The sequence below is a fragment of the Sorex fumeus genome, unplaced genomic scaffold (genome assembly GCF_029834395.1).
Source record: "Sorex fumeus unplaced genomic scaffold, SorFum_2.1 ptg000008l, whole genome shotgun sequence".
Taxonomy (NCBI): Eukaryota; Metazoa; Chordata; class Mammalia; order Eulipotyphla; family Soricidae; genus Sorex; species Sorex fumeus.
Window position 1 is genome coordinate 83,485,431 of NW_026606065.1, and position 27,466 is coordinate 83,512,896.

General features: G+C 40.6%; 1 protein-coding gene across 1 annotated transcript in view; it reads left to right on the top strand.

Annotated features, from left to right (window-relative positions):
- LOC130019411 (protein POLR1D-like) overlaps positions 1–27,466 on the top strand; it is a 64,479-nt gene that overhangs the window by 20,433 nt on the left and 16,580 nt on the right. The window contains exon 2 of the mRNA XM_056110051.1: positions 15,560–15,634. Coding sequence (XP_055966026.1) covers positions 15,560–15,634 — 75 coding nt within the window. The remainder of the gene's footprint in view (positions 1–15,559; positions 15,635–27,466) is intronic.

Here is a 27,466-nt window from a genome sequence, read left to right on the forward strand (position 1 = left end):
TCGTTTTTTCCATTCCTTGGCTCTTAGCTCCAGGTTTAGTTTATAATCATTAGATGAATCAGATGCTGAGATCTATAAGGGGTGGACAGCTTGTTTTTAGCAGATTACTGCAGTCTTGACAAGACGAAAGGAAATGGCTTCAGTTGCTAACCAGCCATTCTGCTGAGTAGACCATCCACAGGACTGAGAGCCAAAAAAAATCTCAAGTAATATTTAAGGTAGTCACCAGAGAACTTCAGATCAAATGATAAGGAGCATGCAATAAGGCTCCTTTAGGATTAAGAGATTTATAAAGCGGGGGCTTGGTGAGGTGTTTTTTCTAGTATGTGGTGTGTTTATCAGAAGACCGAATTTCAACCCTCATTAAAGAGGGCTATAGAAGACTGGGGAGATGGTACAAAGGCTGGAGAACAGTGACCTGGGAATAACCCCTGAGCACTACCAGGTGTGACTCTAAAACAAAAATTATAGAGACTAACTTTAGAAACTTTATTTTGTAATGGTTTGTACAATTTCTGTGATTCTTTTTCCCCTTTTAGAATGTTGAACAGCTATTTTGAGTGAGTTTTATTCTATATTTCTGCTATTTTAGCCTTCTGTTACATTTTTCTATCCTTTTCTAAATTTTGATAGGTGCTGCATTTGCTTTTCTTTGTTCCCATGTTGGCTTTCCTCCATAGCCATCGTAGGCTTTAGGGCCTTTTTTCATTGCAGATGTCATCAAATTTGTTCTTCAAAGCATCCAGTCTTTTAAGAAGATAACAAAATGCTTTCTTTGAACTGAGGAGCTTGGTAATTATTTTGAGTTTATATTTTCTGGACTTTTTATGGGTGTGTATATATATATAAACTTAGCAATTGATGTGTCAAACAGATACATTGTCCTAAAATGGTATAATTTTTAGAACTTTTCTATTCACAGTTTACTGTCTTCTGAGTTAATTCAGTCCCGGCCCCACCACCATAAACTTCTTAGTGAAAAGTGCTGCTCCTTATAACACATAACATTTACAAACACTCATTTAATTAGATTTTACAATATGAACTAAAAGTGAATCACTGGTTTTTTTTGCATATGTATTAACCTTTAGTTGGGGGTCTAAGAGTAAGTATTTGTGAAATATAGTTAACTTAAATAAAGAAAGCCATTTCATTATTTTGCCATTCCTGTTGTGAGGTATCTCATGAACTGAAAAGAGCTAGCCTAGTTCTTGATAAGCCTGATAATAATCAGCCCACCCACTCATGGAAGACACCCAAGGAAGAATGCCTCTATAATGATAACCCCCTTAAAGGTTACCTCTAAATGGATAACTGAAGATTTGAGAATGTTGAAGTCCGGGTAAAAGAACTAAAATCTTATTACTGTAACAGTATTTGTCACAAAATAAGATAACAGTAAAATGTTGCAACCTTTGCTATATTTGCCTTATTTTCACTAGACCTAGCTTCTTGAGAGTTAGGGTCATGTGTTTTATTACAGCTATAAGGATACAGTTATAATTAAGATCCTATGCCCTAGAGTTGACTGCCTGGCTTCGTAGCCCAGCTCCATCACTAGTGGCTGTTGTGACCTCAGTAAATGTCTTAAGTTTCCATGATTTTCCCTTTATCTTTTCATCTATGAAACAGTAGCTACATAAGGAAGTGTAAGATAGATGGTGAAAGGTACATTGCCATTGTAACTGTCATCATATCCCTTTGGTACATTTATGTGCTTATTTGGATATGCAGAGGAGAATTTCAAGGGCAACTTCACCTATGACAAATACATATAAATGCCTCTATCACTAGGGATCTCACTCAGTGTAATTCATAATGCAGGAAACATCCTCCTCATGTTTTGACCTGTGTTCTTGAATGAAAGGAAATCGTTGAATACGTGGAGATTGGTGAGTTGTATCACTGTTGACTTTATGTGGATACTGCTTTAGAATACAGGAAGGATTTGAGCCATAGAGGTGTTTAGAAAGGAAAAGACACATTAACTTGTCAAAATGTTTTCAACTAAATGCAACAGACTATTACCAGTTGAAAAAATGTTCCTTTACTGTAACTTTTAATGTTCCTTTTAATGTAACTTAATGTAACTTTTATGTTCCTTTTAATGTAACTTTTAATGTTCCTTTACTGTAACTTTTCTTGCTTGTCTTTGTATTTCAGTTCATGATCTGTAGGTTCTCATGATCTAGAGCAGAATCAGTATTGATATATGTCGGCTGTAGCTTGTACAGTGTTAGTCACATGTTACTCTCATATTTGTGTCTGATAGGTTTATGAGAAACACAAAATTTGATACTAATTATTACTTGTTATTCTACAGGGAAATTAAAAAACATTTGAAATTTAGGTTTTTACTTTTTAATATTTAAGGTCATTGCAGATTTTAGGTATTAAGATGTTGCTACACTGAATACAATTATATCTTGATTTCTAATCTTTAAGATTTATAGTCTATAAAATAATTTATGTGAAAATATTGTAATGGTATAATTCTTGATTTTGCTAATATCAGATAAACTTGAATTTTTGGAATTAATCCATAATTTATGAATATATGTGTTCTCCTAATTCATCCAGATATTAGCAACTCACACTTCTATGTATACAATAAGTTGATTCTGCCATCTTTGGTATTTTGCTGATTTTTCGTCATTTAAAAGATAACTTCGGGGGCTGGAGTGATAGCACAGCGAGTAGGGCGTTTGCTTTACACGCAGCCCATCCAGATTCAGTTCCCAGCATCCCATATGGTCCCCTGAGCACCACCAGGAGTAATTCCTAAGTGCAAAGCCTTTAGTAACCCCTGTGCATTGCCAGGTGTGACCCAAAAAGAAAAAAAAAAAACCAAGCAACTTTGTACTTTGTGTTATTGAAATGAGATATGCTGCTCTGGCAGGAGGAGAGAATATATTTTATTTAATGGCTCTAGCTTGGCTTACTGTATTTAAACATTAAAAAACACTTATGTGGGACTTCATTTGTCCCCCATAAGCCTGAAGGAAAGGAGAAATTACATCTATTGATGTGGGCCAAATAGAGAGCAGGAAAGACTTGAGAAGATAACATCTGCTCATCTGTCCAGTGATGGGATATGACTGTAGCCAAGAGCTCTTTGGAAGAATATATGCTAAGCAAAGCTCCCACTATATTTACCTCACTTGGTTGGGTGTCCTAGCTAAATTGGGCTGCTAAGCTAAAAACTAAAATGTAATCCCCAGGCATGAAGACAGGCCAGTAGCTCCCATTATGGTATATCTCCATCTTTATATACCATGCTTGGCCTCTCACAGAAAACACTTCCATTTCAGTGAACTAAGAGATGGAGCTACAGAATGTTAACATATGTGGCATAAGGTTTTGTGCATTTACATGATGAAGCAAAAGAATTATTTTGAAGGCTCAATGCCAATATTTTAGATTGGTAACAACGGGGTAAGGAGAAAGTGTCTTCCAGACAGGAAACCTTGCTGATTTTCAAGCAGTCTTAGAGGATTAAAGGCCTTAATCCTAGCCAAAAAAATTCCAGCTCTGCTTCATTCTGACAGTTGTGTCGTGTCTTTAGTTAGTGTCTAAAATCTGGGCAAAGTTGTTGTGCTCCTGTTCAGATGTGGGCACTCCCTAAGATCTCCCAGGCAGAATCCTGTAGCCAGCCAGTGATGCCTTTCTTCACATTTCTCCATCCAGCAGCACATTCTCTTACTTTTCTCTTTGCCTTCCCTGTCTTGCCTCTTCCATCTCACTCATCAGCTCTGTTTCTGGTTACAGACATGACGTAGTTTTATTTTAAAATCCTTGAGTTTTGATCATGTCCCATCACAACCAAAACCCATTCATTCCCCATATCATAATTTGTTTTGACCAGGTGCCAGGCCTAGGGAAAGCTAAAATGCAAAAGGAAGCTCCTTGACCTCTGGAAGTTTAGTGAAAAACATATCTATTATGCTTTTTGTGCTCCTTATAAAATACACAATACTTGGATCCAAGTAAAATACTTTATTTATCCTCTTGTGAGGTTATTCTCAACACAAGAGAAAATAATTCACTTCTTTGATGCTTTTTCAGCAATATTTAAAATATTACTTCTTTCTCCTTGGTTCCTTTTGGCAGCAAATTTAAAAATCTTGCCAGTTCTCCACCCAAATTCATTTTCCTACACTATCCTCCAGCATTTTATTGACATAATTGTTTTAAAAAATTTAGCAACTTTCGGAACCAGAGAGGTAGTATAGTAGGACACTTGCCTTGTGTGTGACTGACCTGGGTTTGATCTCCGGCATCCCATTTGGTCCCTCAGCCCACCAGGAAAAATTCTTGAGTGCAGAGCCAGGTGTAACCCCTGAACATCACCAGATGCGCCCATCCCCCCCCCCAAAAATTGCATTTCAATCTCTCTCTCTTTTTCTTTCCTTTCTTCTCCCTTTTCTTTCTTTCTCTCCCCCCTCCCTCCCTTTCCCTCTTTCCTTCCTTTCTCCTCCATTGCCCCTTTCTTTCAAAAACATTTTTTTTTCTTGATACTCCCTGTTGCAGCTTCCTTCCCCACATTTCCCTGGATAATCTAGTACTTGTTTCTAAAGTACATAAAGTACTCTTCACTTTATATTTTATCCCTAATAGTAATTCTCCTCAGGGAATTACTCCTGAGGAGCACTTGAGGAAAATTCTCCTCACGCACTACATAAACAATAGTACCTCATAGAATCAATGCTTAATAGAAGTTGGCTAAATTTAGCATACTTTGTAGATTTAACTCCTTGTGCCTCTGTCTTTTGTCTGTGAATAATTATTTTCATTTTCCAAATGATTTCTGTATTTCTGCTAAGTTTTACCATGTCTTTAGAAGACTTTTCCATAAATTTTTGTTTTGTTTGTGGGGTCAGGAATCAAATTTGGAGGCTTAAACATACAAGGCCAGTGCTCCTCTGCTAAGCTACATCCCTAGCCATATTTCCACAGTTTGAATTTTCTTTGAATTTTCTTTACAACTGATACAGGTATTAGGTGACTCCAAATAATTTTATACCTTCTGAAGTTAAATAAAGATATTCTGTATTTCTTCTTCATCTTATTTAATTACTGAGTAAAAGAAACCCAAATTTTGATTTTTTTAGATCCACATGAGAACTAAACCACTCATTAGGTAGTCATTTAACAGTGAAACAAATCGTTCGTGTGTGTGTGTGTGTGTGTGTGTTATGACTGGTGTAAAATCATTACTGATTGATGATCAGATCAGTTTCTGTCTTCAAGCTTATCGCTGTATAGGGAAGAACTGGCCATTGCTATTGTAATGCTTCTCTTAAATGCTTCCTACCACTCATCTGATGGATAATGTATTTGATGAGCTGGTTATTTTGAGCATTGTTGTAGGGCATGCTAGTCAGTTCACTGCAATTGCTGGGGCTGCACTCTTGCCACCAAGTCATTCTTGTTTGAACACATCACAAGATCTTGGGAATAAATAGACTTAAATACTTATTGATGATTTGAATTTCTTTTTTGCATCCATCATAGGACAACTTCCTTACAATTGGTTGTTCAAAGGTGACCTTTTAAAGACCAAGGGAAATACAAAATACTGAAAGCATCAATCTTCTAGCTTTCTTAATTCTTCCATGCCACCATTACAAAATACCATTTACTGCTTAAAAGTCAAGGTCCCTGTAGGTTCATTGTCTGGTCCTGATTCACTTCCTGCTTTCTACAAGACCATCTTCTGAAACTATCTTATCATACTGTCCTGATAGATAAAGCAAGGGAGCTCACTCACAGAGGTCTTCTTTATTATAGTCACAGGATTCTACCCTAATTAACCAGAGGTTCCTCTTATTCCACCACTTTGGGGGCAAGTATTTCAATACATCAGGATCCTCTGTGAGCTGTATTACAGATTCACTACCAGGATCTCACCATTCTACAAAGAAGTGATCATTGATGTCAAGAGAGGGGTTCGGTAGGGGATACCATTTCACCGAAACTCTTCAGTGCCACCCTCGAGAACGTCATACGACGACTGGAATGGGAAGGAATGGGAGTGAAGATAGACAATCGGCAACTACACCACCTCCGCTTTGCTGATGACATTGTTCTAATAAAACCAAACATTAGCCAAGCAGAACAAATGCTGGCTGACTTCGACCGTGAGAGTGGAAAGGTCAGACTACAGCTGAATCTCATGAAGACAATGTTCATGAGAAGCAGTCTCGTCCCTGATGTTCCATTTGCTCTCAACAGAACAACCATCTCCGAATGCAACAGTTATGTGTACCTAGGTCAAGAAGTCAACATGATGAATGACCTGGCACCTGAGTTGCGCAGGAGGAAGAGAGCGGCTTGGAACGCCTTCAAGAGTGTCGAAATAGCTAAGAGGACGAAGAACCTCCGGCACTGGGCACATCTCTTCGATTCCACTGTTCTTCCTGCATTAACGTATGCCACAGAGACCTGAGCCCTACGAAAGCAGGATGAGAATGCTATTCGGGTCTCCCAAAAAGGAATTGAAAGAGCTATGCTTGGAACATCACGTTTCACTCAAATGAGAGAAAGAATCCAGAGTTCCGACATCCGTCGACGATCAAGAATCAGGGACTCTGTCTCGTTTGCCAAGGCATCGAAAATCAGATTGGCTGGACCCATAATGAGATTTGGAGATGACCACTGGACTAGAGCCATTACAGACTGGATTCCACGGGACGTCAAAAGACTGTGTGGCCACCCACCTATGAGATGGTCAGACTTCTTCGTGATGACCCTAAATGATTGGTTTGAGGCTCTTCGTACTCCTAGAACGAGCAGATGCCATTGGGCTACAGTAACACCTGACAGGGACAAGTGGAGACGTTACTGGCGCCCGCTCGAGCAAATCGATGAGTAACGGGATGTCAAGTGATCAGGTGATTTCCATGTGTTTTAGGGAATACCAAACTTCAGTCCATAAATTTTCCTTCATCTTTCTCACAATAATAAAATATAGGGCCATTTGATTTTCTGTTCCTGCCATTTATGAGCTCTGGTGTTTACTTACTTTGAGTTTCTTCTTTTAAAAATTTCATTTACGTTCTTTTATCTCCCCTCCTGGTACTTTGGTGTTCAGTGTCTAGAGGTTGCATGCTCTCCTTGTGTTCAAACACACTTTGGTCACAGTGCTCACACATCTGGTTGTGAGGTTTCAGAGACGAGCTAGAGAGCTGTGCTCAGCATGTGGGCCCATGTGGGGTCAGGCTCATGGCTGCATGCCTGCGAAGCAGGTGTTCTCCCACTGCGCCGTCTCCCCAGGCCCTTTCATGTGCTTAATATTTAATTTTCCTTTCAGTTTCTGTTGTTTCATTTCAGTTGCTTTAAATTTGGGGGGAGGCTTTCTTTATAATGTTACTTTAAACTCTCAGATGATTTATGTGGGTAAAAGTAAACAGACCCAGATAACTCAAAATTAATTTGTTTGACTTTGGATTTTAAGATGATTTTGCACCGGATTTGCATTCCTATTTAGGTTTTATTTAAGCCGCTATTATGATCAGTTTACATTCCTTAAGCATGTACCAGCTGGCTAATGGAATGAATAGACAAGCCTGAAGAAGCTGAGCTGGGATGGAAAATTGGCCGTAGATGATACACACTGGATCATTGAAAATTGATTGTAGTTTGTTCTTGTGCCCAGAAAACTGTCGGCTTAATGACTTAGCTTTCTTGACCTTCTTCACTGCATTAAACTTATTATTCTAATATAATAAATTTTTGACCCAAAAATCTTTAAAATGTTTAACTGATCTTTGTATAAAATTCCTATACATGTCTAAGTAGTTTTTAATAGTTCAAGTTCTCAATATATGTAGTTCTTATACTCTTGTTTGCTTTTCCAATATTAAAATTATAGTTTATACCTCTGTTTCATCCTCATTAAAAACTGTCTTGTGGGGACTAGAGAGATAGTACAGCGGGTAGGACACTTGTCTTGCATATGTCTGACCCAGGTTCAATCATCAGCACCCCATATGATTCCTCAAGCCATCTAGGAGTGATCCCTGAGAGCAGTGCCAGGAACAAGCCCTGAGTACAACTGGGTGTGGCCCCCCAAAATAAATAATTTTAAAAATAAAGATTGTGTGTTAGAGAGATAATATAGGGTAAGGCTTGTGGCTAACCATGGTCCGATCCCAAGTACAATGTGGCTACCCAAGCATCACTGGGCGCATCCCTAGTAAAACCCCTGAACACTACTGGGTGTGGTGCTGGAGTCCCCCAGGCTCTGCCAGGGTGGCCCAGGTAATCCCTGGCACCACAGGGCCTCATCAGAACCACCTCCTCGGGCTCTCACATTGAACCTCCTGCCAGTTTGGCTGAGAATCACAAGGAGGAGCCCCAGGCCTCCTGAACACCACTTGGGAGGCTCTCCAGAAAATTGTCCTGTTCTCTGCATGTCTGTATTTCACAATCTTTGATAATTTAAGTATTTAGCCCCTGATACTAAGCAGATGTTGGATTTACTCTTTCCTTGCTTTAGAATTCCTTAACAAGAGTTTCCAGAAAAATAAAAGGCTATTTGTAGCAAGGAAAACACCCCGACTTTTCTTTTCCTTTTTTATTTTTTTAAGCATTTCCCTTGTTTTTGTTCTGGGGGCATGCCCAGCAGTGCCCAGGGACCGCTCTCAGCAGTGTTCAGGAGATCCTGTGGTACCAAGAGTTCACCCAGAACACCCACATGCCCTCAGACCATGGAACTCTCTTTCCAGCCCTCACCTCAGTTTTGAAGGTGATATTTTTTGCTTCAAGGGTAGACTAGATGATTGCTAGAAACTGTTTTTCCAGTTTGGAAGAAGAATCCTCAGAAGGAGCTTGTGTGGTAGAATTTGGGGTAGGAGGTAGAGAATGCTCAGCATTCTTAGGACAAAATAGTTATCAGTTCTCCTTCATTCCTTCTTTCTCCGACTCTCCAGTGACAGCCTGTCCCCAAAAGCAGTGGCCTCTCTGTGAGGCCTGTGCCCCCTACCCCACCCGCCTCAGTTATATGGCTTTGCCTTTAAATCAAGAGAAGACAACTTCAAGACTTGCTGTGCAGATGTTTCTGGAAGAGAGGGAATATAAGCTGGAAAGATCAGAAGATGTATAGCCTTAAATACATGGGCCCCTGAAAGTAGTTTTCTTCCTCTACATCTTCCATCCTCCTCATCTATAAACTGCTCAGAAATATGATGTCTTGTTCAGGTAGGACAGTACTTTATAAACCACAAAACTCCATACCAATTACAGTGACATAACTTGGTGTACCCCAATAGTAGGAATAGGGCACTGTCTACTTTGCAGCTGAGTTCAATTTAGCTGTGAAAAAAAGTGCTGACTGAGCCCCAGTTCCACCTAGACTGAGTCCTCTTACTGTGTTTCATCACTGAGGGATCCATTTCACACCAGGCAGTTTTTCTCATTTATACATATACCTGATTTTCTCTTTGTAGATAAAAATCAGACGTATTGGGACGGGGCCACTTCTTGCAGTACTGAGGGTTTCCTCATAGCTCTGTGCTCAAGAATTCACTCTGGCAGTGATGGGGTGGGGGTGGGTGGATCTTGCCATGTTGGGGATCAAGTCAAGCCCTCCAGCCCATTGAGCTCTCTGACCAAATTGTCCCAGTCTTAATCATTGCAGATAAAGTTAGTCACAGTGCTGAAATAGAAATTAACCTAAGAATCATTGTCAAACTTCACAGTTCTTCGAGGCAGCTAGAACATGCTTTCAGAATCTCTGCACAGTTCCTATTGTTTTGTGCAGATACATAGCATTTCAACTGTATTATGACAGTTTCTAATAGGCAAACTTTTATTTTATTTGTTTGTGCTTTTATTTTGTTTGTTTGTGTGTTTGTTTGGGGGACATACCCAGTGGCACTTAAGATTTACTCCTGGCTCTGTGCTTGGGTCACTCCTGGAAACCACAGTGGGTGCCAGGAATTGAACCAGGTTGGCTGTGCGCAAGGAACGTGCCGTACCCACTGTACTACTTCTCAAACCTCACTAAGCAAACATTTTAACATAGTTGTGTGAGAAAATGCATCTAGTTTGTTTATAACTAATACATAGTTTACTCATACTTGAGAAACTGCCCAAATTTCCCTCCTATGGTTTTTAGCTGTTTCTTTTTTCAGGAAGAGAGAGATGGTGGGGCAGAGTGGAGAGATCACACATAGATAAGTCCAAGTTTGAGTGATTACTTGTTTTTTGTTTGGAAACTACCACACTAATTGATGTAAAGGCAGGGCGTTGTACCGGGACTGTTTTTGGCCTTTGATATTTTTATTTTTCCTTCCATCTTTAAAGGGGAAAAAGGGTCTCTGTTTCAGACCTAGGTCGGGTAAACTATTCAATAAGACAAATCGCTCAGATCATATCAAAGGAATGTATTATTATCTTAAGGAGGTGGAAGAATATGTGGTAATCATGCACTTACCTCTTCGTGTGACTATGAAACATAGTTTGGGTGAACTAGTCTGGAAGTGTGAAGGTGCACAAATTGACCAGGAGTTTGGTTCTTCAGAGACCCTGTCAGTGAACCTCCCAGAAAGAGGCAAGCTGGTAAAAAAGCTGAAACGACATTTTTGAAAGATCTCACTATTGATAGTATTTTGAATTGTGTAAGTTATACAAAACTACCAGATATATTTGTTGAATATTGAATGTGGTGAAATAGTTTGAAAGCATACTTATTAGAAATCTGGAGGCCAACATTAGGAGAAACGGGAGTTCAAATTGAGCTTTTTGTTTGGTATGAAAAGACTGCTATGCTGAAAACAAGAAGAGATCCAAACTTCAACAACCACAATTTAAAATGTGCCTGTCAGGGTAGCAGGCTTGGGATGTGGGGTTGGGGCCTGGGGCTAGAACCTGGGAACCCTGGAGGTGGGAATTGGTGCTGGGATATAGTATGTCTAAAACTCAACTGTTAATAACTTTGTACATCATGGTGCTCTAATAAAATTTTTTAAATAAAAAATTGTTTTTACTTGTTATAAAGATTTCCCTACAGTAAATAAAAATTTTATTTTTACTCTGATGTAGAGGTGTGGATGTGGTGTGTGTGCGTGTGGATGTGTATAGCACTGTAGCACTGTCCTCCCGTTGTTCATCAATTTTTTCAAGCAGGCACCAGTAATGTCTCCATTGTGAGACTTGTTCTTTGGCATATTGAAAACATCACGTGGAGCTTGCCAGGCTCTTCCATGTGGGTGGTATAATCTCTGTAGCTTGCCAGGCTCTCCGAGAGGGACGGAGTGACAGAGGAATAGAACCCGGGTTGGCTGCGTGCATGGCAAACGTCCTACCTGTAAAATCTTATCACACCGAAGGTTGTGTGTTCACGGGCTCACTGGATGGCACTGTCTCACCGCCTGCGTTCGGTGCTCTTGAGCCGCTGTGTGTGGCCTGGATCGGAACGGCTTTTGGCCAAGGGCAGACGGAAGAAGAAACGAGGGCCAGGCCGGTCTATATCAATAGTAGTTTATTCCAATCCTCTTCACTCCTGTCTTTCTCTGCCTCCTTCTCTCCTGGGCCCCAATCTTGGAACCTCTCTCCTTCTGGCTCTGACTCTGGATCTCTGGAGCACGAGCTCTCTCGCTTCTGACTCCCCTCTCTGAGCTTACATCTTGGTTTATATAGCAGTCACATAAGGCGGTGACATAAAGGTGGGTTGAATACTGATGAATCAACAAAGAGAGGTAAGACCACTCCTCCAGGAGATTAACTCAAGGATAAAATCTCATCTACAGAGATTACTTCAGATTACTAGGAGATCCACTCAAGGGTGGGATCCCAACAAGGGTGTGTTCTTCCCTCAGTTAGTAATCTACTTAAATAGTTGTAATAAATCTGCTTCTAATATTTCTAGCAATGTCATTCTGTATGAGCACAGTAAGAGATATAAATTTAGTTTGGTTCTTCCTGAGAACATCTCACTATACGTTCCGCAGTCCTCGGGCCAGGTTAATCTTCCTAGCTCCAGCAGGGTCCTATTCTCGTCGTTACTTACTTTTGGACCATGACAGCATTTGTCCATGATCATGCCCTCAACTTATAGTTGAGTATCGTGGCTCTTTGGCCTGGCCCATTTCAATGCCAGGGTAGCTCACTGCTCGCCCTGGGTCCATTCAGTCCCTCGTCGGGACCCTGCTTTTGGGGTGCGAGGAACTAAGGGCAACTGAGTCAAGAAATCAGATGCCCAGGAGTAAATATTATTCAGAGTCAATCAACTCCCAAGTTACAAAGCATAATATTAACTGTCTTCCTGTGTTCATACAGAAAGGACATTGCTTACAAGTTCAGTGTCCTTAGATGGGTGTGACCTGACAAACCTAAGCTACCTGAGGAAGGACAAAAGAGTGTTATCCTACACTACCCACTGTGCTATTGCTCTAGCCAATGTGTGTGTACACACACACACACACACAAACCACAGAGCCAACAGCCGTAAAAGCATGATACTCAAAAATGTGCCTATTGAAGAGACAGGCTTGGGGGTGGGAGGGAACCTGGAAACATTGGTAGAGGGAAATCAACACTGGTGGTAGGATTGGTGTGGAACGTTATGTGCTAGAAATTCAACTGTGAATAATTTTGTAAATCACGGTGCCTCAATAAAATTGTCTTAAATATGTTTCTTTTCACTGTGCTGAGTATTGTAGCCAGGGCCCCACATAGGTAGAAAAGCATATACTACTACGGAGCCATCTTTCTGACCACTTATTTTATTGTAGATCTTTAGGTAATACTAGGTTATGGGAATATTTTTGGTTTTTGAACCACACCTTGCTGCACTTAGGGCTTATTCCTAACTCTAAACTTGGAGAGCACTTCTGGCGGCCTCTGGGGACCATATATTATGCCAAGGATCTAACCCAGGGTAGTTGTATGCAAGGCAAGCACTTCATCTGCTGTAGGATAACACTCTTTTGTCCTTCCTCAGGTAGCTTAGGTAGCTTAGCTTGAGCATCTGCTTTCTTGACTCAGTTGCCCTTAGTTCCTAGCACCCCAAAAGCAGGGTTCCAACGAGGGACTGAATGGACCCAGGGCAAGCAGTGAGCTACCCTGGCATCAAAATGGGCCAGGCCAAAGCGCCACGATACTCAACTATAAGTTGAGGGCATGATCATGGATAAATGCTGTCATGGTCCAAAGTAAGTAACGACAAGACTAGGACCCTGTTAGGGCTAGGAAGACTAACCTGGCCTGAGGACTGCAGAATGTATAATGAGATGTTTATATCTCTTACTGTGCTCACATAGAATAACATTGCTAGAAATATTAGAAGTAGATTTACAACTATTTAAGTAGATTACTAGCTGAGGAAAGAACACACCCTTGTTAGGATCCTTGAGCAGATCTAGTAATCTGGAGTAATCTCTTTAGATGAGATTTTATCCTTGAGTTAATCTCCTGGAGGAGTGATTTTACCTCTCATTGTTGATTTGTCAATATTCAACCCACCTTTATGTCACCCCTTACGTGATTGCTATATAAACTAAGATTGTAAACTCGAGAGGAGAGTCAGAAGCGGGAAGAGTCAGAAGCAAGAGGGCTCAGGCTCCAGAGATCCAGAGTCAGAGCCAGAAGGAGAGAGGTTCCAGATTGGGGCCCAGGAGAGAAGGAGGCAGAGAGAGAGAGGAGTGAAGAGGATTGGAATAAACTACTATTGATATAGACCGGCCTGGCCCTCGTTTCTTCTTGTCTGCCCTTGGCCAACAGCCATCCTGATCCAGGCTACACACAGAGGCTCAAGAGCACCGAAAGCGGGCGGTGAGACAGTGCCATCCAGTGAGCCCGCGAATACGCAACCTTTGGCTTGATAAGATTTTACAATCTGCTGTACTTCTCTCCAGCTCCTAATCTTTTTAAAGCTATGTTTGATTTACTTTAAAGAAAATTACTTTATAAAAATACTTCATATCGTTTGAGTATAATGTAAACAGTATTTATGTAGTACTATGTAAGTGTAATTAAATATTCATATATTAAATCTATAATTGCCCACCACTTTTAAAATCTAGTGATTAGAGTTATACTTTAGACTACATTTGTATCCAACTTTCTGTATCTCTTTTTCCTTAATTTTTACATATCAGATAATTATATCATAAGAAAATTATGAGGTAGCATAAGTTAATAATGATCATCTTCCTATTTATTACCCATAGCACCTTGCACAGTATAATAAAGTCTCAGAACATGGTTGATAAGTTTTACGGGTCTCTTTCTATTTTTGTAAAAATTATACAAATAATACAGATTCAGTCTAGAAAAATTAGAAAATTCAGAAAAACAAACAAGATATCACTCAAAAACTTATCTCACCATTTAAATAGCATTCCTCCAGATGTTTCCTATACAATTATGTACATGTAATAAATTAATACATGGAAATTTAAAGTAAAATTATCCTTTCTACAGTTACGTACCAGCTTATATACTAATATGTATGATATAATGTCTATCATTTGTTTCCCTCCAAATACTCAATTGTATTGTTATTATTATTATTTTTCATCATTACCAACTATACTCAGGTCTTACTCCTGACTTTATGCTTGGGGATCACTCCTGGTTGTGCCAGGATCAAACCAGGGCTGGCTGGATACAAGGCAAGCACCTTAATCCCTATGCTATCTCTCCAGCCACATGTCTTCATTTTTTAATGACTGCCTAATTTGCTATGTGACTATGCCATGGTTTGTTTAATCTTTTTCTAATAAATATTTAAATTTGGGTTACCTTGTTGTTAGCAAGTTATTTAATCATACCCTTGTATAAATAGTTTTACATAATTATTTGGATATTTGCTTAAAGTAACATGGAATCTGTAGATCAACAATGTATTATTTTAAGAGCCCTTTATCCTATTGTCAAATTTTCCTCTAAAAATGTATCCGCTTCAGTCTTTATTAGTGGAAAAAGGAAAATCACTAACATGCAAAAATAGATTTTCTGCTGTTGGGTGAATTAGAATCATAGGATAATATGTGTTTGTATAGAATTTGCATAGAATGCTGTGCATTTGAAGATTTTGATTTTTTTGGTTCACATCGGTGGTGCTCAGTGCTTACTCCTGACTCTGTGCTTGGAATCACTCCTGGTGGGTCTCGGGATCATATATGATCCTGGGGATTGAACCCAAGTTGTCGGTGTTCAAGGCAAGTACCCTTGATACCACTGTACTATCACTCTGACCATGAAGATTTTTATTATGGGTATAGTTTGTCATTTTCTCTAATGCAGATAGTGCACTGGCCACTGGCTATGCCCCATAGTGCGGTGGGGATGCTGTTATGGGCTACCAAGGATTAATCTTAGGCCTTGAGCATGGGATGCATGAACCCCAAATCTTCAACATTTTTTCTCTATGGGCCACGGGGGCTGTGTGTGGGGGGGAGGCCTTTGTTTCTTTTTTTTTTTTCACTACACGCCACCCCCTATTTTGAAATTGTCTGCTTTAATAGCTTTTCCCTTCTGATGACCATATAAGTGACATGAATTTATTTTTAGCGAACTACCTCTCAAAATTTCTTCCTTTTTCTCCCACCAGGAAGGCAATTGAAGAACTGCTTAAAGAGGCAAAACGTGGGAAAACAAGAGCAGAGACAATGGGGCCTATGGGTTGGTAAGTTCTTGAATAATCTTGCTTAAAACTTAAAAAGTTGTTTTGTTTTTATTTTCTTGGATGATTCCCAGTGGGGCTCAGTGCTTAATTCCTGACTGTTCTTTGGGTTCATTCATATGGGGTGCTGAAGATTGAACCCAAGTTGGCTGTGTACAAAGCAAGCACCCAACCAACACCACCATTTCTCTGGCCCAGACCTTAAAATTTATTAAAAAGATCTTCTTTAGGGCCAGGATGATACAAGACTTTGGGTTCCATCCCCAGCATATTATGTCTCCATTCACCCATGGGAATGGTTCTGGAACCTAAGCACCTCTGGGTGTGGCCCCATAGCAATTAAGAATGAGAGATATAAATAAAATGAAATTAAAGCAAATGAAAACCAAATATTCTAAATTTGAATGGGAAATATCAGTACAAAGTACAAACTTTTCAGAGAGAAATTATAGCTCTGTTCACAGAAATAAACATCCTAGGAACAATGACCACCCACTTAATAGCAAGCAGTGTTTTCCTGGTACCAGATTGTGGTAAACTGAGAACTGGTTTTTTTTGTGTGTGTGTGTTTTGTTTTTTTCTGGAAAACAACAAAACCAAACCAGATCGTTCGTGACAGAGGTAACCATCTGTCAGAGCAGTCCCCAGGACCATCCTTGGCTTCTTAACAACTGCAGATTCAGGAAGTTCCTGAAACTACTCTCAGCTTCTGTCAGTTGCTAGGAAAACTAATAAAATTTGCAGAAAGCCATTATACCCACAGTTTCAGTTTCTCACAACAAAGAATACAGATCAAAATCAGTCAAAATAAGAAGGTGTAGAGCAGAGTATGGGAGCGGTCTAGATGCCAAGCCTCTGTTGTCTTTGTGAAATCAAGACACATTCCCCTCCCACAGTCACAGTATATAGCATTTGATATAGTTCTTTCGTCAGATTTATTCCTGGGTACTTCATTATTTTTAATATGAAACAATCTGATTTTTTCCTTGAATCCTTTTCCTTCCTAGACCTTCCTTAGCTAAACATATGCTTGCATATTGAAATTTTGCAGATTTTTAATAATGATTTTATAACCTACCACTTCGCTTTGTGAATTTATTGATTATAATATGTTGCACTGTAGCACTGTCCTCCCGTTGTTCATTAACTCGAGAGGGCACCAGTAATGTCTCCATTAGACTTGTTACTGTTTTTGGCATGTAGAATACGCCAGGGGGAGCTTGCCAGGCTCTGCCGTGTGGGTGGGATACTCTCGGTAGCTTGTCGGGTTCTCCAAGAGGGATGGAGGAATCAAACCTAGGTCGGCCGCTTGTAAGGCAAACGCCCGACCTGCTGTGCTATTAGATAATCATATTAGATTATTACATAATATTTTAGAGGAGTCTTTAAATTTTTTTAATGATATTATGTCATTTACAAATAGTGATTGTTCTTCTTTAGAAAGAGGGAATTTAGATTACTTATTTCTTAACTTTTTTTCCTTTTTTTTTTTTGCCTAATTTTTGTAGTCAATTTCCAAAACTATATTGAATAATAATGAGAGTGGACAACTTGTCCAGTGAGTAACTTAAAAGAAAAGTTTTCTATTTTTCACTGTTGAGTATTATTTTCTATGTTTTCAGAGAATGCCAGGGTATTTTGATGAAGATCATATTGTATCAACAAATTGTTTTGGATAAGATGGTTATTTTTTTCCCCATTTTTTAAAAACTGTATTGCAAGGGCGTATGGTGCCGCCAGCAGGTCAGTCTGTACCTGTGAGGTGAGTGCATCAGCAGCCTGATGGTGCCTTCAGACTTCCAGATACCCCAAAATTGCTGCTGTGCCTTTGGCCGGACCCCAAAGACTTAGGGCAAAGTTTGCCAAGAAAGTAAACAGCCAAAAGTTAGGTATGTGGGAAACATACCCACAAACCACCTCCGGCTCAGCTATATAATTGGAGGCATGGCCTCTCTGGTTCCTGATTGAACTGCTTAATGACCATGATCCCAGAGACACAGAAACAAATCTCGAAACCCAACAGCTTTTGGCAGAAATGCGTCCAGTCCCCACAGTAGGTTACTGGTGCTGGGCCAACCCAGGAGGGAATAGGTTTCGTGCCTTGGCCTGTTGCCCCCAGCGGCCCAGTGGCCACATCCTTCAGAGGCCACTGGAGAGTCAAGTTTGGGCCCCCAGTGACGAGACACGCAGGGCCTCACAGGATAGGGGTGGAGCCGGTCCTGTACTCCCCACCCCAACGAGATCCCAAGTCGTCGCCCACGAATGGCCTCTCTGGCTCCTGATCAAGCTGCTGAATGGCCATGATCCAGAGACTCAGAAACAAATCTCGAAACCCAGTGGCTTTTGGCAGAAATGTGTCCGGACCCCACAGTACGTTACTGTCGCCAGGCCACCCCAGGGAGGAAAGGGTGTTGTCACTTCACCTGCTCCCCCTTGGCAACTCGGTGGCCGTCATCCTCCAGAGGCCATTGGACAGTCAGGCTTGGGCCCGCAGTGACGAAACTTGTTGGGCCTCACAGGATGGGGGTGGGGGGGAGCAGGGCCTGTCCTCCCCACCCCAACGAGACCCCAAGTCATCACCCATGAACAGCTTCTCTGGCTCCTGACCAAGCTGCTTAACGACCTTGATCCCAGAGACTCAGAAACAAATCTCGAAACCCAGTGGCTTTTGGCAGAAATGCATCCGGATCCTGCAGTAGGTTACTGTCACTGGGCCACCCCAGGGGGGAAAAGGTGTTGTCCCTCCGCCTGCTCCCCTTTGGCGGCTCAGTGGCCGTCATCCTCCAGAGGCCATTGGACAGTCAGGCTTGGGCCCACAGTGACAAAACTTGTTGGGCCTCACAGGATGGCGGGGCGGGGGGAGAGCTGGGCCTGTCGTCCCCACCCCAACGAGACCCCAAGAGGCCCACGAACAGCCTCTCTTGACTCCTGATCAAGCTGCTCAACGGCCATGATCCCAGAAACTCAGGAGCAAATCTCGAAATCAGTGGCTTTGGGCAGAAATCCCTCCAGATTTAAGTGTTAAAATTTTGGAATTTCAAAATCACATGGCCCTACTGCAGCTACGTGACATCATATGTTATTCATAACCAGCAATACAACACAAATTGTCTACTGTTGCCTTTTCAGCAGATCTGAGTGTTGGGGTAAAATCTCAAATAATAATGGTGGGTCTGGTGTCGAAATATTGAATGTGATCAAAGTAGAGAGAGAGTAATGTGGAAATCATCTGCCCCACAGGTAGGGGGAGGGTGTGGGATGGGGGTATACTGGGGTTTTTGGGGGTGGAGAATGGGCACTGGTGAAGGTACGGGTGTTTCATTGTATGACCGAGACTTAGACCCGAAAGCTTTGTAACTGCTCTCACGGTGATTCAATAGATAAAATTATAAAAAATTTAAAAAAGTAGTAGCACAGCGGGTAGGGCGTTCGCCTTACACGCGGCCAACATGGCCGACCCGAGTTCGATTCCTCCGCCCCTCTCGGAGAGCCCGGCAAGCTACCGAGAGTATTCGATATGCCAGACACAGTAACAACAAAGTCTCCAATGGAGACGTTACTGGGCCTGCTCGAGCAAATCGACGATCAACGGGAGGGCCTTTTACCTTTTAAAAAAGTAGTAAGGTGGAGTTCATGCACAATTCAATCAGCTAATCAGTGGCTGAATAAATAGCAGTGCTCCTACATTTAAAAAAATTGAATCGCAGTGATATGCACATTTGCAAAGTTGTTCATGATTGGATTTCAGTCATATAATGTTTCAATGGCTATCCCTTCACTGGTGTACTTTTCCATACCCCCAACCCCCAAATCCCACCACTTGCCACTATGGCAGGCACTTTTCTTCTCTCTCTCTCTCTCTCTCTCTCTCTCTCTCTCTCTCTCTCTCTCTTTGTCTCTGTCTCTCTCTCTCTCCCCCCATTTGTGCCTTATAGTTTGCAATACAGATAATGAAAGGTTACTTATACTGTTCAGTCAGCGTAATCAATGGCTGAATAAATAGCAGTATTCCTACAGGGAGGGAGGGAGGGAGAGAGGGAGGGAGAAAGGAAAGAAAGAAAAAAAGAAAGAAAGAAAGAAAGAAAGAAAGAAAGAAAGAAAGAAAAAGATAGGTTGTCTGTGCTCTTCACCCTCCGCACATTCTTGTGGCAGGCTTCCAACCATTGACCTGTCCTCCTGATCCCCCTGTTTAGCCTCACCTTGGATATTAATCTCATTATATGTTTATTTACATATATTTATATGTACACACACACATATTATATCCCACAGATGAATTCATTCTGTATAACTCTCCTTCTGAGTCATTTCACTCAAAATGATACTCTCCATGTCAATCCATTTATAAGCAATTTCATTACTTCATTCTTTTAACAGCTGCATAGTATTCCATTGTGTAGATGTACCATAGTTTCTTTTTCCAGTCATCTGTTCTTGGGCACTCGAGTTGTTTCTATATTCTGCTATTGTGAATAGTGCTGCAACAAACATCAAAGTACAAACGACATTTCTGCTGTGTGGCATTGCTGGGTAAAATGGGAGTTCAAATTCTGGTTTCTTGAGGAATGTAAGATGGTCATTTTAATGATGTTCATTCAATCCATGAGCAAGGAATTTATTTCCATTTCCTCGTGTTTTATTGTCTTTCAGAAGTGGTTTCTGGGTTTTTGTTTTTTTTACTAAGTAGATCTTTCACCTCTTCAGTTAGATTGATTCCTAGATACTTGAGTTTTTGTGAACATGATCATAAATGAGGATAGGTTTTTAAATCCCTTTCTCTTCTACGTCTTCATTTACATAGAAGAATGCAACAGATTTCTGTGCATTGATTTTAATTAGTCTGCTACTTTACTGTATTGCTTTACTGTTTTTGATGGAGTCTTTAGGATTTTCTGAATTCCTTTAATTTCTCTTTCTTATCTAAATGATGTGGCTAGAACTTCCAGTTTTGTGTTGAAAGTTCAAGTAGAGAACTAGAGCAATAGTATAGCGGGAAGGGCATTTGCCTTGCATGCAGCCGACCCAGGTTCGATTCCTGGCATTTCATATGATCCCCTGAGCACCGCCAGGAGTAATTCCTGAGTGCAGAACCAGGAGTAGCCCCTGAGTATTGCTAGGTATGACCCAAAAAGATAAAAAAGAAAAAAGGACATACAAGTGGACATTCTTGTTTTGTGCCTGACCTTACAGAAGAGGTTTTCAGTTTTTCTTCATTAAAGATGTTGGCTGTGGATTTATTGTATATGGCCTTTACAGTATTGAGGGTGAGTTCCATCAATCCCTATCTCAATGAGAGTTTTTATCATAAAAGGATGTTGGATCTTATCAAATACTTTCTCTGCATCTACAGAGTTAATCCTATGATTTTTTTTATCTTGCCTTTTATTTATATGGTATATCATTTTAATTCATTTGCAGATATTGAACTATTCTTGCTTCCCTGGAATAAATCCCACTTAATTGTTGATCATATGTTGATATCAGCATATCAACATGGCTTGTAATATGTTGTATTCAGTTGAATAGGACCATATTGAGGATCTTTGCATCAGGGATTATTAGTCTGAAACAAGAAACTGTTCCAAAAGATTCGTGCTTCTTTCACATTTTTATGTTGGAAGTCTATTTTGTCTGATATGAGTATATGAGTACAGCTCCTCCACCCTTCTTATCGCTGTTTGCCTGTATGTTTTTTTTTTTCCAGTCTTTTACTTTGAACCTGTGTTTATTTTAATGGTTGAGATGTATGTCTTGCAAGCAGCAGAGCATTGGATTCATTTTCTGGTCTACACAACCACATGGTTTCTTTTTTCATTGCTGAGTTCAAAATATTTTTTCGTCGTCGATTGCCTCGAGCAGGCCCCAGTAACGTCTCTTTCATCCTAGCCCTGAGATTATATTCAAGGCTATTTAGGAGAATGAGACCCATCATTGTTACTGGTATTTGGCATATTTGGTACGCCACGGGGAGTTTGCCAGACTCTGCCCTGTGGGCAGGCTACATTCGATAGCCTGCTAGTTTGTCCAAAGTAGGAAAGAGACAATAAGATGTCATAAAAAAAAAAGTTCTGAAAAGATGTCGCGCGGCCGCAAAATATTGGCAAATGTAATTACTGAAATAAAGTTTTGTCATCTTTTTGTGTGGGTTCTGGATGTTAGTGTTTTTTTTTTCTTTTGTTTTTTTGTTTGTTTGTTTTTTGTCTTTTACTTACCTTCTGTAAGTGTGCATGTGTATCTTGCGGTTTTGTTTTAGTTCCCATAAACTTCTTTGGCTGCTATTTGTTGGTTCAATTTTGTGTCATTCCTTTGTACTTGAATGATAGCACAGCTGGATTTTCTTGGTTGGGTGCCAGTTTCATTCACTGTGTTGCCTATATTGTACCATTCTCTCCTAGTCTTTAGGGTTTTTTTTTATTTTCATAAAGTTGTTCACAATAATGGGTTACATTCAATATTTAGACACCAGTCCTATGACCATTACACCTTCCCACCACCATTATTTTGAATTTTCCCGCCACTACTCAAACGTGACAGGCAGATGCTAGATAATTTATTTTGCGTTACTTGTTATGAATAGTATAAGATGTCATGTGGCCACAAGAGTGGCCACTCAATCCTAGAATTCTAAAATTTTAGTTAATTAGGGTCTGGAGAAATCTCTGCAGTGAACTGCTCAGTTCCGAGATTCTTTTGTGTGTCTCTGGATCATGACTATTAACACGCTTAAATAGCAGCTGGAAGCAGTTCATGGACATGTCATCTAGGATCCCATAGGTTCGGGGATATGGGAAGGACTGGTCCATCCCCTATCCCTTGTGGCCTGAAGTTTGCCTCAATTTGCTCAGTTTGCCTCACTGATCAGTTTGCCTCACTAAGCCCACGTACCTGGGCTTTTCATTGGGTTCTGGAAGTTAGCAGCGGCTGCCAGGACTCCTAGGGGGCAGGTGGAGGGACAGTGCCTGCTCCCATCTGTGGCACCCTGGTGAAATTGACCTGGCACAAGGTCTGGAGGCATGGCTGCAGTGAGCTGCATGGTTCCAAGGTTCTTTCGTGTGTGTCTAGTCCTTAGGGTTTTATTTGAGAAGTCAGTTGTGATTTTTTTTTTTTTTTTTTTTTTTTTTTTTTATTAGTGAAACGACATGAGGTACAGTTGTAGATTTACAAATTTTTGTGCTTGGATCTCGGTCATACCCCGATCAAATACCCATCCCTCCACCAGTGCCCATTTTCCACCACCAGGATAATATCCCTCCCCCCCCATCCTCCCATCCCCCCATCCCCCCCTGCCACTGTGGCAGGGCATTCCCCCCTGTTCTCTCTCTCCTCCTGGGCGCTGTGATCAGCCAAAGAGGCATTGAGTGGCGAACATGTTCAGCCCAGTCTACTTTCAACCTGCATCTCCCCTCCTGGGAGGATCCTCCAAACACCCTCCACTTGGTGTTCCCCTTTCTATCTGAATTGTCCTTTCCCCTAGAATACCCAGCTGGCCTCTAAGTTATGGAGTAATTCTCCTGGTGTTGCTCTCAGCTATTCTTGGGTATTAATCTCATATTTTATTATTTTATATCCCCCAGATGAATGCTATCTTTCTATGTCTATCCCTCTCTTTCTAACTCATTTCGCTTAGCATGATACTTTCCATATTGTACCACTTGTATGTAAAGTTCATGACTTCATCTTTTCTAAGAGCCACATAGTACTCCATTGTGTAGATGTACCAAAGTTTCTTTAACCAGTCATCTGTTCTTGGGCACTCAGGTCTCTTCCAGTTTCTGGCTACTGTAAAGAGTGCTGCAATGAACAAACAAGTGCAGATGTCACTTCGGCTACACGTTTTTGCCTCTCTGGGATATATTCCCAGGAGTGGTATCGCTGGGTCAAATGGGAGCTCAATTTCTAATTTTTTGAGGAACGTCCATACTGTTTTCCAGAAGGGCTGAACCAGTGGACATTCCCACCAACAGTGAAGGAGTGTCCCTTTCTCGCCACATCCGCGCCAGCAACGGTTGCTTTTGTTCTTTTGAATGTGGGCCAGTCTCTGAGGTGTGAGATGGTATCTCATTGTGGTTTTGATCTGCATCTCCCTGATGATTAATGATGTAGAGCATTTTCTCATGTGCTTTTTTGCCATTCGGATTTCTTCTTTGAGAAAGTTTCTGTTCATTTCATTGCCCCATTTTTTGATGGGGTTGGATGTTTTCTTCTTGTGGAGTTCAACCAGTATTTTGTATATCCTTGATATCAATCCCTTGTCAGATGTGTATTCGGCGAATATTCTTTCCCATTCTGTAGGCCGTCTTTGTATTTTGGTCACTGTTTCTTTGGAGGTACAGAAGCTTCTTAGTTTAAGATAGTCCCATTTATCTATCTCTGTTTTCACTTGCTCAGCCAGTGGCGTGTCATCTTTGAACATACCATTAGCCTCAATGTCATGGAGGGTTTTGCCAACTTTGTCTTCAATGTATCTTATGGTTTCTGGTCTGATGTTGAGGTCTTTAATCCATTTTGATCTTACCTTTGTACATGGTGTTAGGCAGAGTTCTGAGCCCATTTTTTTGCATGTAGCCGTCCAGTGATGCCAGCACAATTTGTTAAAGAGGCTTTCCTTACTCCACTTCACATTTCTTGCACCTTTATCAAAGATTAGATGATCATATGGTTGGGGGGTGATGTCAGTGTATTCAACTCTGTTCCATTGGTCTGTAGTTCTGCCTTTGTTCCAGTACCATGCTGTTTTGATTATTACCGCTTTGTAGTAAAGTTTGAAGTTCGGGAGGTTGATTCCACCCATTTTCTTTTTCCCCAGAATTGCTTTAGCTATTCGTGGGGGTTTATTGTTCCATATAAATTTCAGGAGTGTTTTCTCCATTTCTTTGAAGAACGTCATGGGTATCCTTATAGGGATTGCATTGAATTTGTACAGTGCTTTCGGTAGTATTGCCATTTTGACAATGTTCAGTCTTCCGACCCATGAGCAGGGGATGTCTTTCCATTTCCTCATGTCCTCTTTTATTTCCTGAAGTAGCGTTTTGTAGTTTTCTTTGTACAGGTCCTTTACTTCCTTAGTTAGGCTGATTCCTAGGTACTTGATTTTCTGGGGCACAATTGTGAACGGGATTGATTTTTTCATGTAGCTTTCCTCTCTCTCACTGTTTGCATATAGGAAAGCCATGGACTTTTGGGTATTGATTTTATAACCTGCAACTTTACTATACAAGTCTATTGTTTCTAGGAGTTTTTTGGTGGAGGTTATTGGGTTCTCTAAGTAGAGTATCATATCATCTGCGAATAGTGAGAGCTTTATTTCTTCCTTTCCTACCTGAATGCCCTTAATGTCTTTTTCTTGCCTAATTGCTATTGCAAGTACTTCCAGTACTATATTGAACAGCAGTGGAGAGAGTGGGCATCCTTGTCTCGTCCCTGATCTTAGAGGGAAGGCTCTCAGTTTTTCCCCATTGAGGATGATGCTTGCTGTAGGCTTGTGGTAGATGGCTTTAACTATGTTGAGGAAAGTCCCCTCTATGCCCATTTTGGCTAGGGTTTTCATCATAAAGGGGTGCTGGATCTTGTCAAATGCTTTCTCTGCATCTATTGATATGATCATATGCTTTTTATCTTTTCTTTTGTTGATATGATGGATTATGTTGATTGATTTCCGAATGTTGAACCATCCTTGCATCCCTGGGATGAATCCTACTTGGTCATGGTGTATGATCTTTTTGATGAGTAGTTGGATTCTATTTGCTAGTAGTTTGTTGAGGATCTTTGCATCTGTGTTCATCAGGGATATCGGCCTGTAGTTCTCTTTCTTTGTGTTATCTCTGTCTGCTTTTGGTATCAGTGTGATATTTGCTTCATAGAAGCTGTTCGGAAGTGTGTTTGATATTTCAATTTCATGGAAAAGCTTAAAGAGGATTGGGAGTAAGTCCTCTTTAAAGATTTGGAAGAATTCACTGGTGAATCCATCCGGGCCAGGGCTTTTGTGCTTGGGGAGACTTTTTATTACCATTTCAATTTCCTTGATGGTGATAGGTCTGTTCAGGTATTCCAGGTCTTCTTGGTTCAGCCTTGGGAGTCTGTAGGAGTCTAGGAATTTATCCATTTCCTCGAGGTTTTGATGTTCTGTGGCATAAAGCTTTTCAAAGTACTCCCTGAGGATCCTTTGAATTTCTGTGGTTTCTGTTGTAATGACCCCCTTTTCATTTCTGATTCGGTTTATTAGGGTTTTCTCTCTCCCTTTCTTTGTGAGTTTTGCTAGGGGCTTATCGATTTTGTTAATTTTCTCAAAGAACCAGCTCTTGGTTTCATTGATCTTTCGGATTGTTTTCTGGGTTTCCATCTCGTTAATCTCTGCTCTGAGTTTTATTATTTCCTTCCTCCTGTTAGGGTTGTGCTCCTTTTGTTGGTCCTTCTCCAAGTTCTTAAGCTGTGAGGTTAGTTTATTTATGTGGGCTCGCTCCTCCTTCCTGAGGAATGCTTGTAGAGCTATAAATTTTCCTCTTAAGACTGCTTTTGCTGTGTCCCATAGGTTTTGGTAACTCGTGTCCTCATTTTCATTCGTTTCTAGGAATCTTTTGATTTCCTCTTTAATTTCCTGTCTAAGCCACTCGTTGTTTAATAGCGCACTGTTTAATTTCCATGTGTTTAATTTAGTTTTCTGTTTTTGTGTGTGATTTACTTCTAATTTCAGCGCATTATGGTCTGAGAAGATTGTTGATATAATCTCTATCTTCTTAATTTTTTGGAGGCATGTTTTGTGGCTCAGCATGTGGTCTATCTTGGAGAACGTTCCATGTACGCTTGAAAAGAATGTGTATTGAGCTTTTTGTGGATGAAGTGTCCTGTATATATCTACTAAGCCCCTTTCTTCCATTGTTTCCCTCAGATGAAGTATGTCCTTGCTAAGCTTGAGTCTGATTGATCTATCAAGAGGTGACAAAGCGGTGTTGAGGTCTCCCACTAGTATTGTGTTGCTATCGATGTCTTTTTCCAAATCTATGAGTAATTGTTTTAAGTACTTTGCTGGTCTCTCATTAGGTGCATATACATTTATTATTGTAAGTTCTTCCTGTTGTACAGATCCTTTGGTCAATAGGAAATGGCCTTCACTGTCTCTTATGACCTTCTTCACTCTAAAATCGATGTGGTCTGATATTAGGATAGCTACCCCAGCTTTTTTCTGGGAGCTGTTTGCCTGTAGGATTGTTTTCCAGCCTTTGACTCTGAGTCTGTGTTTGCTTTGACTATTGAGATGCGTTTCTTGCAGGCAGCAGAATGTTGGGTTCAATTTTCTAATCCATCCTGCCACTCTATGTCTTTTAATTGGTGCGTTTAGCCCATTGACATTGAGAGAGATTATTGTTATGGGATTTTGTCCCATTGTTCTGTTGAAATTTGGTGTATTTGAGAGGTCTGTCTTGCCTTAAAGTAGCCCATTTAGTTGTATTTGTAACCATGGTTTTGAGTCTATGAAGTTCCTGAGCTGTTGTTTGTCCGTGAAACTGTGTGTTGTTCCTTCTATTATGAATGAGAGTCTCGCTGGGTAAAGTATTTTTGGAGAAGCATTTATTTCATTGAGTTTTTTCACTATGTCCCACCACTGTTTTCGGGCCCTGAGGGTTTCATCAGAAAAATCAGCAGTGAATTTTAAGGATGCTCCTTTGTAAGAGATTTCTTTCTTCGTTCTTGCTGCTTTCAGAATTTTGTCTCTGTCTAAAGTTTTGGTCATTTTGATCAGGATGTGTCTTGGGGTATTTTTATTTGGATTTCTTCTAGCCGGTACCCTTCGGGCCTCCTGGATGTGGTCACAAGTTTTCTTCAGCTCTGGAAACGCTG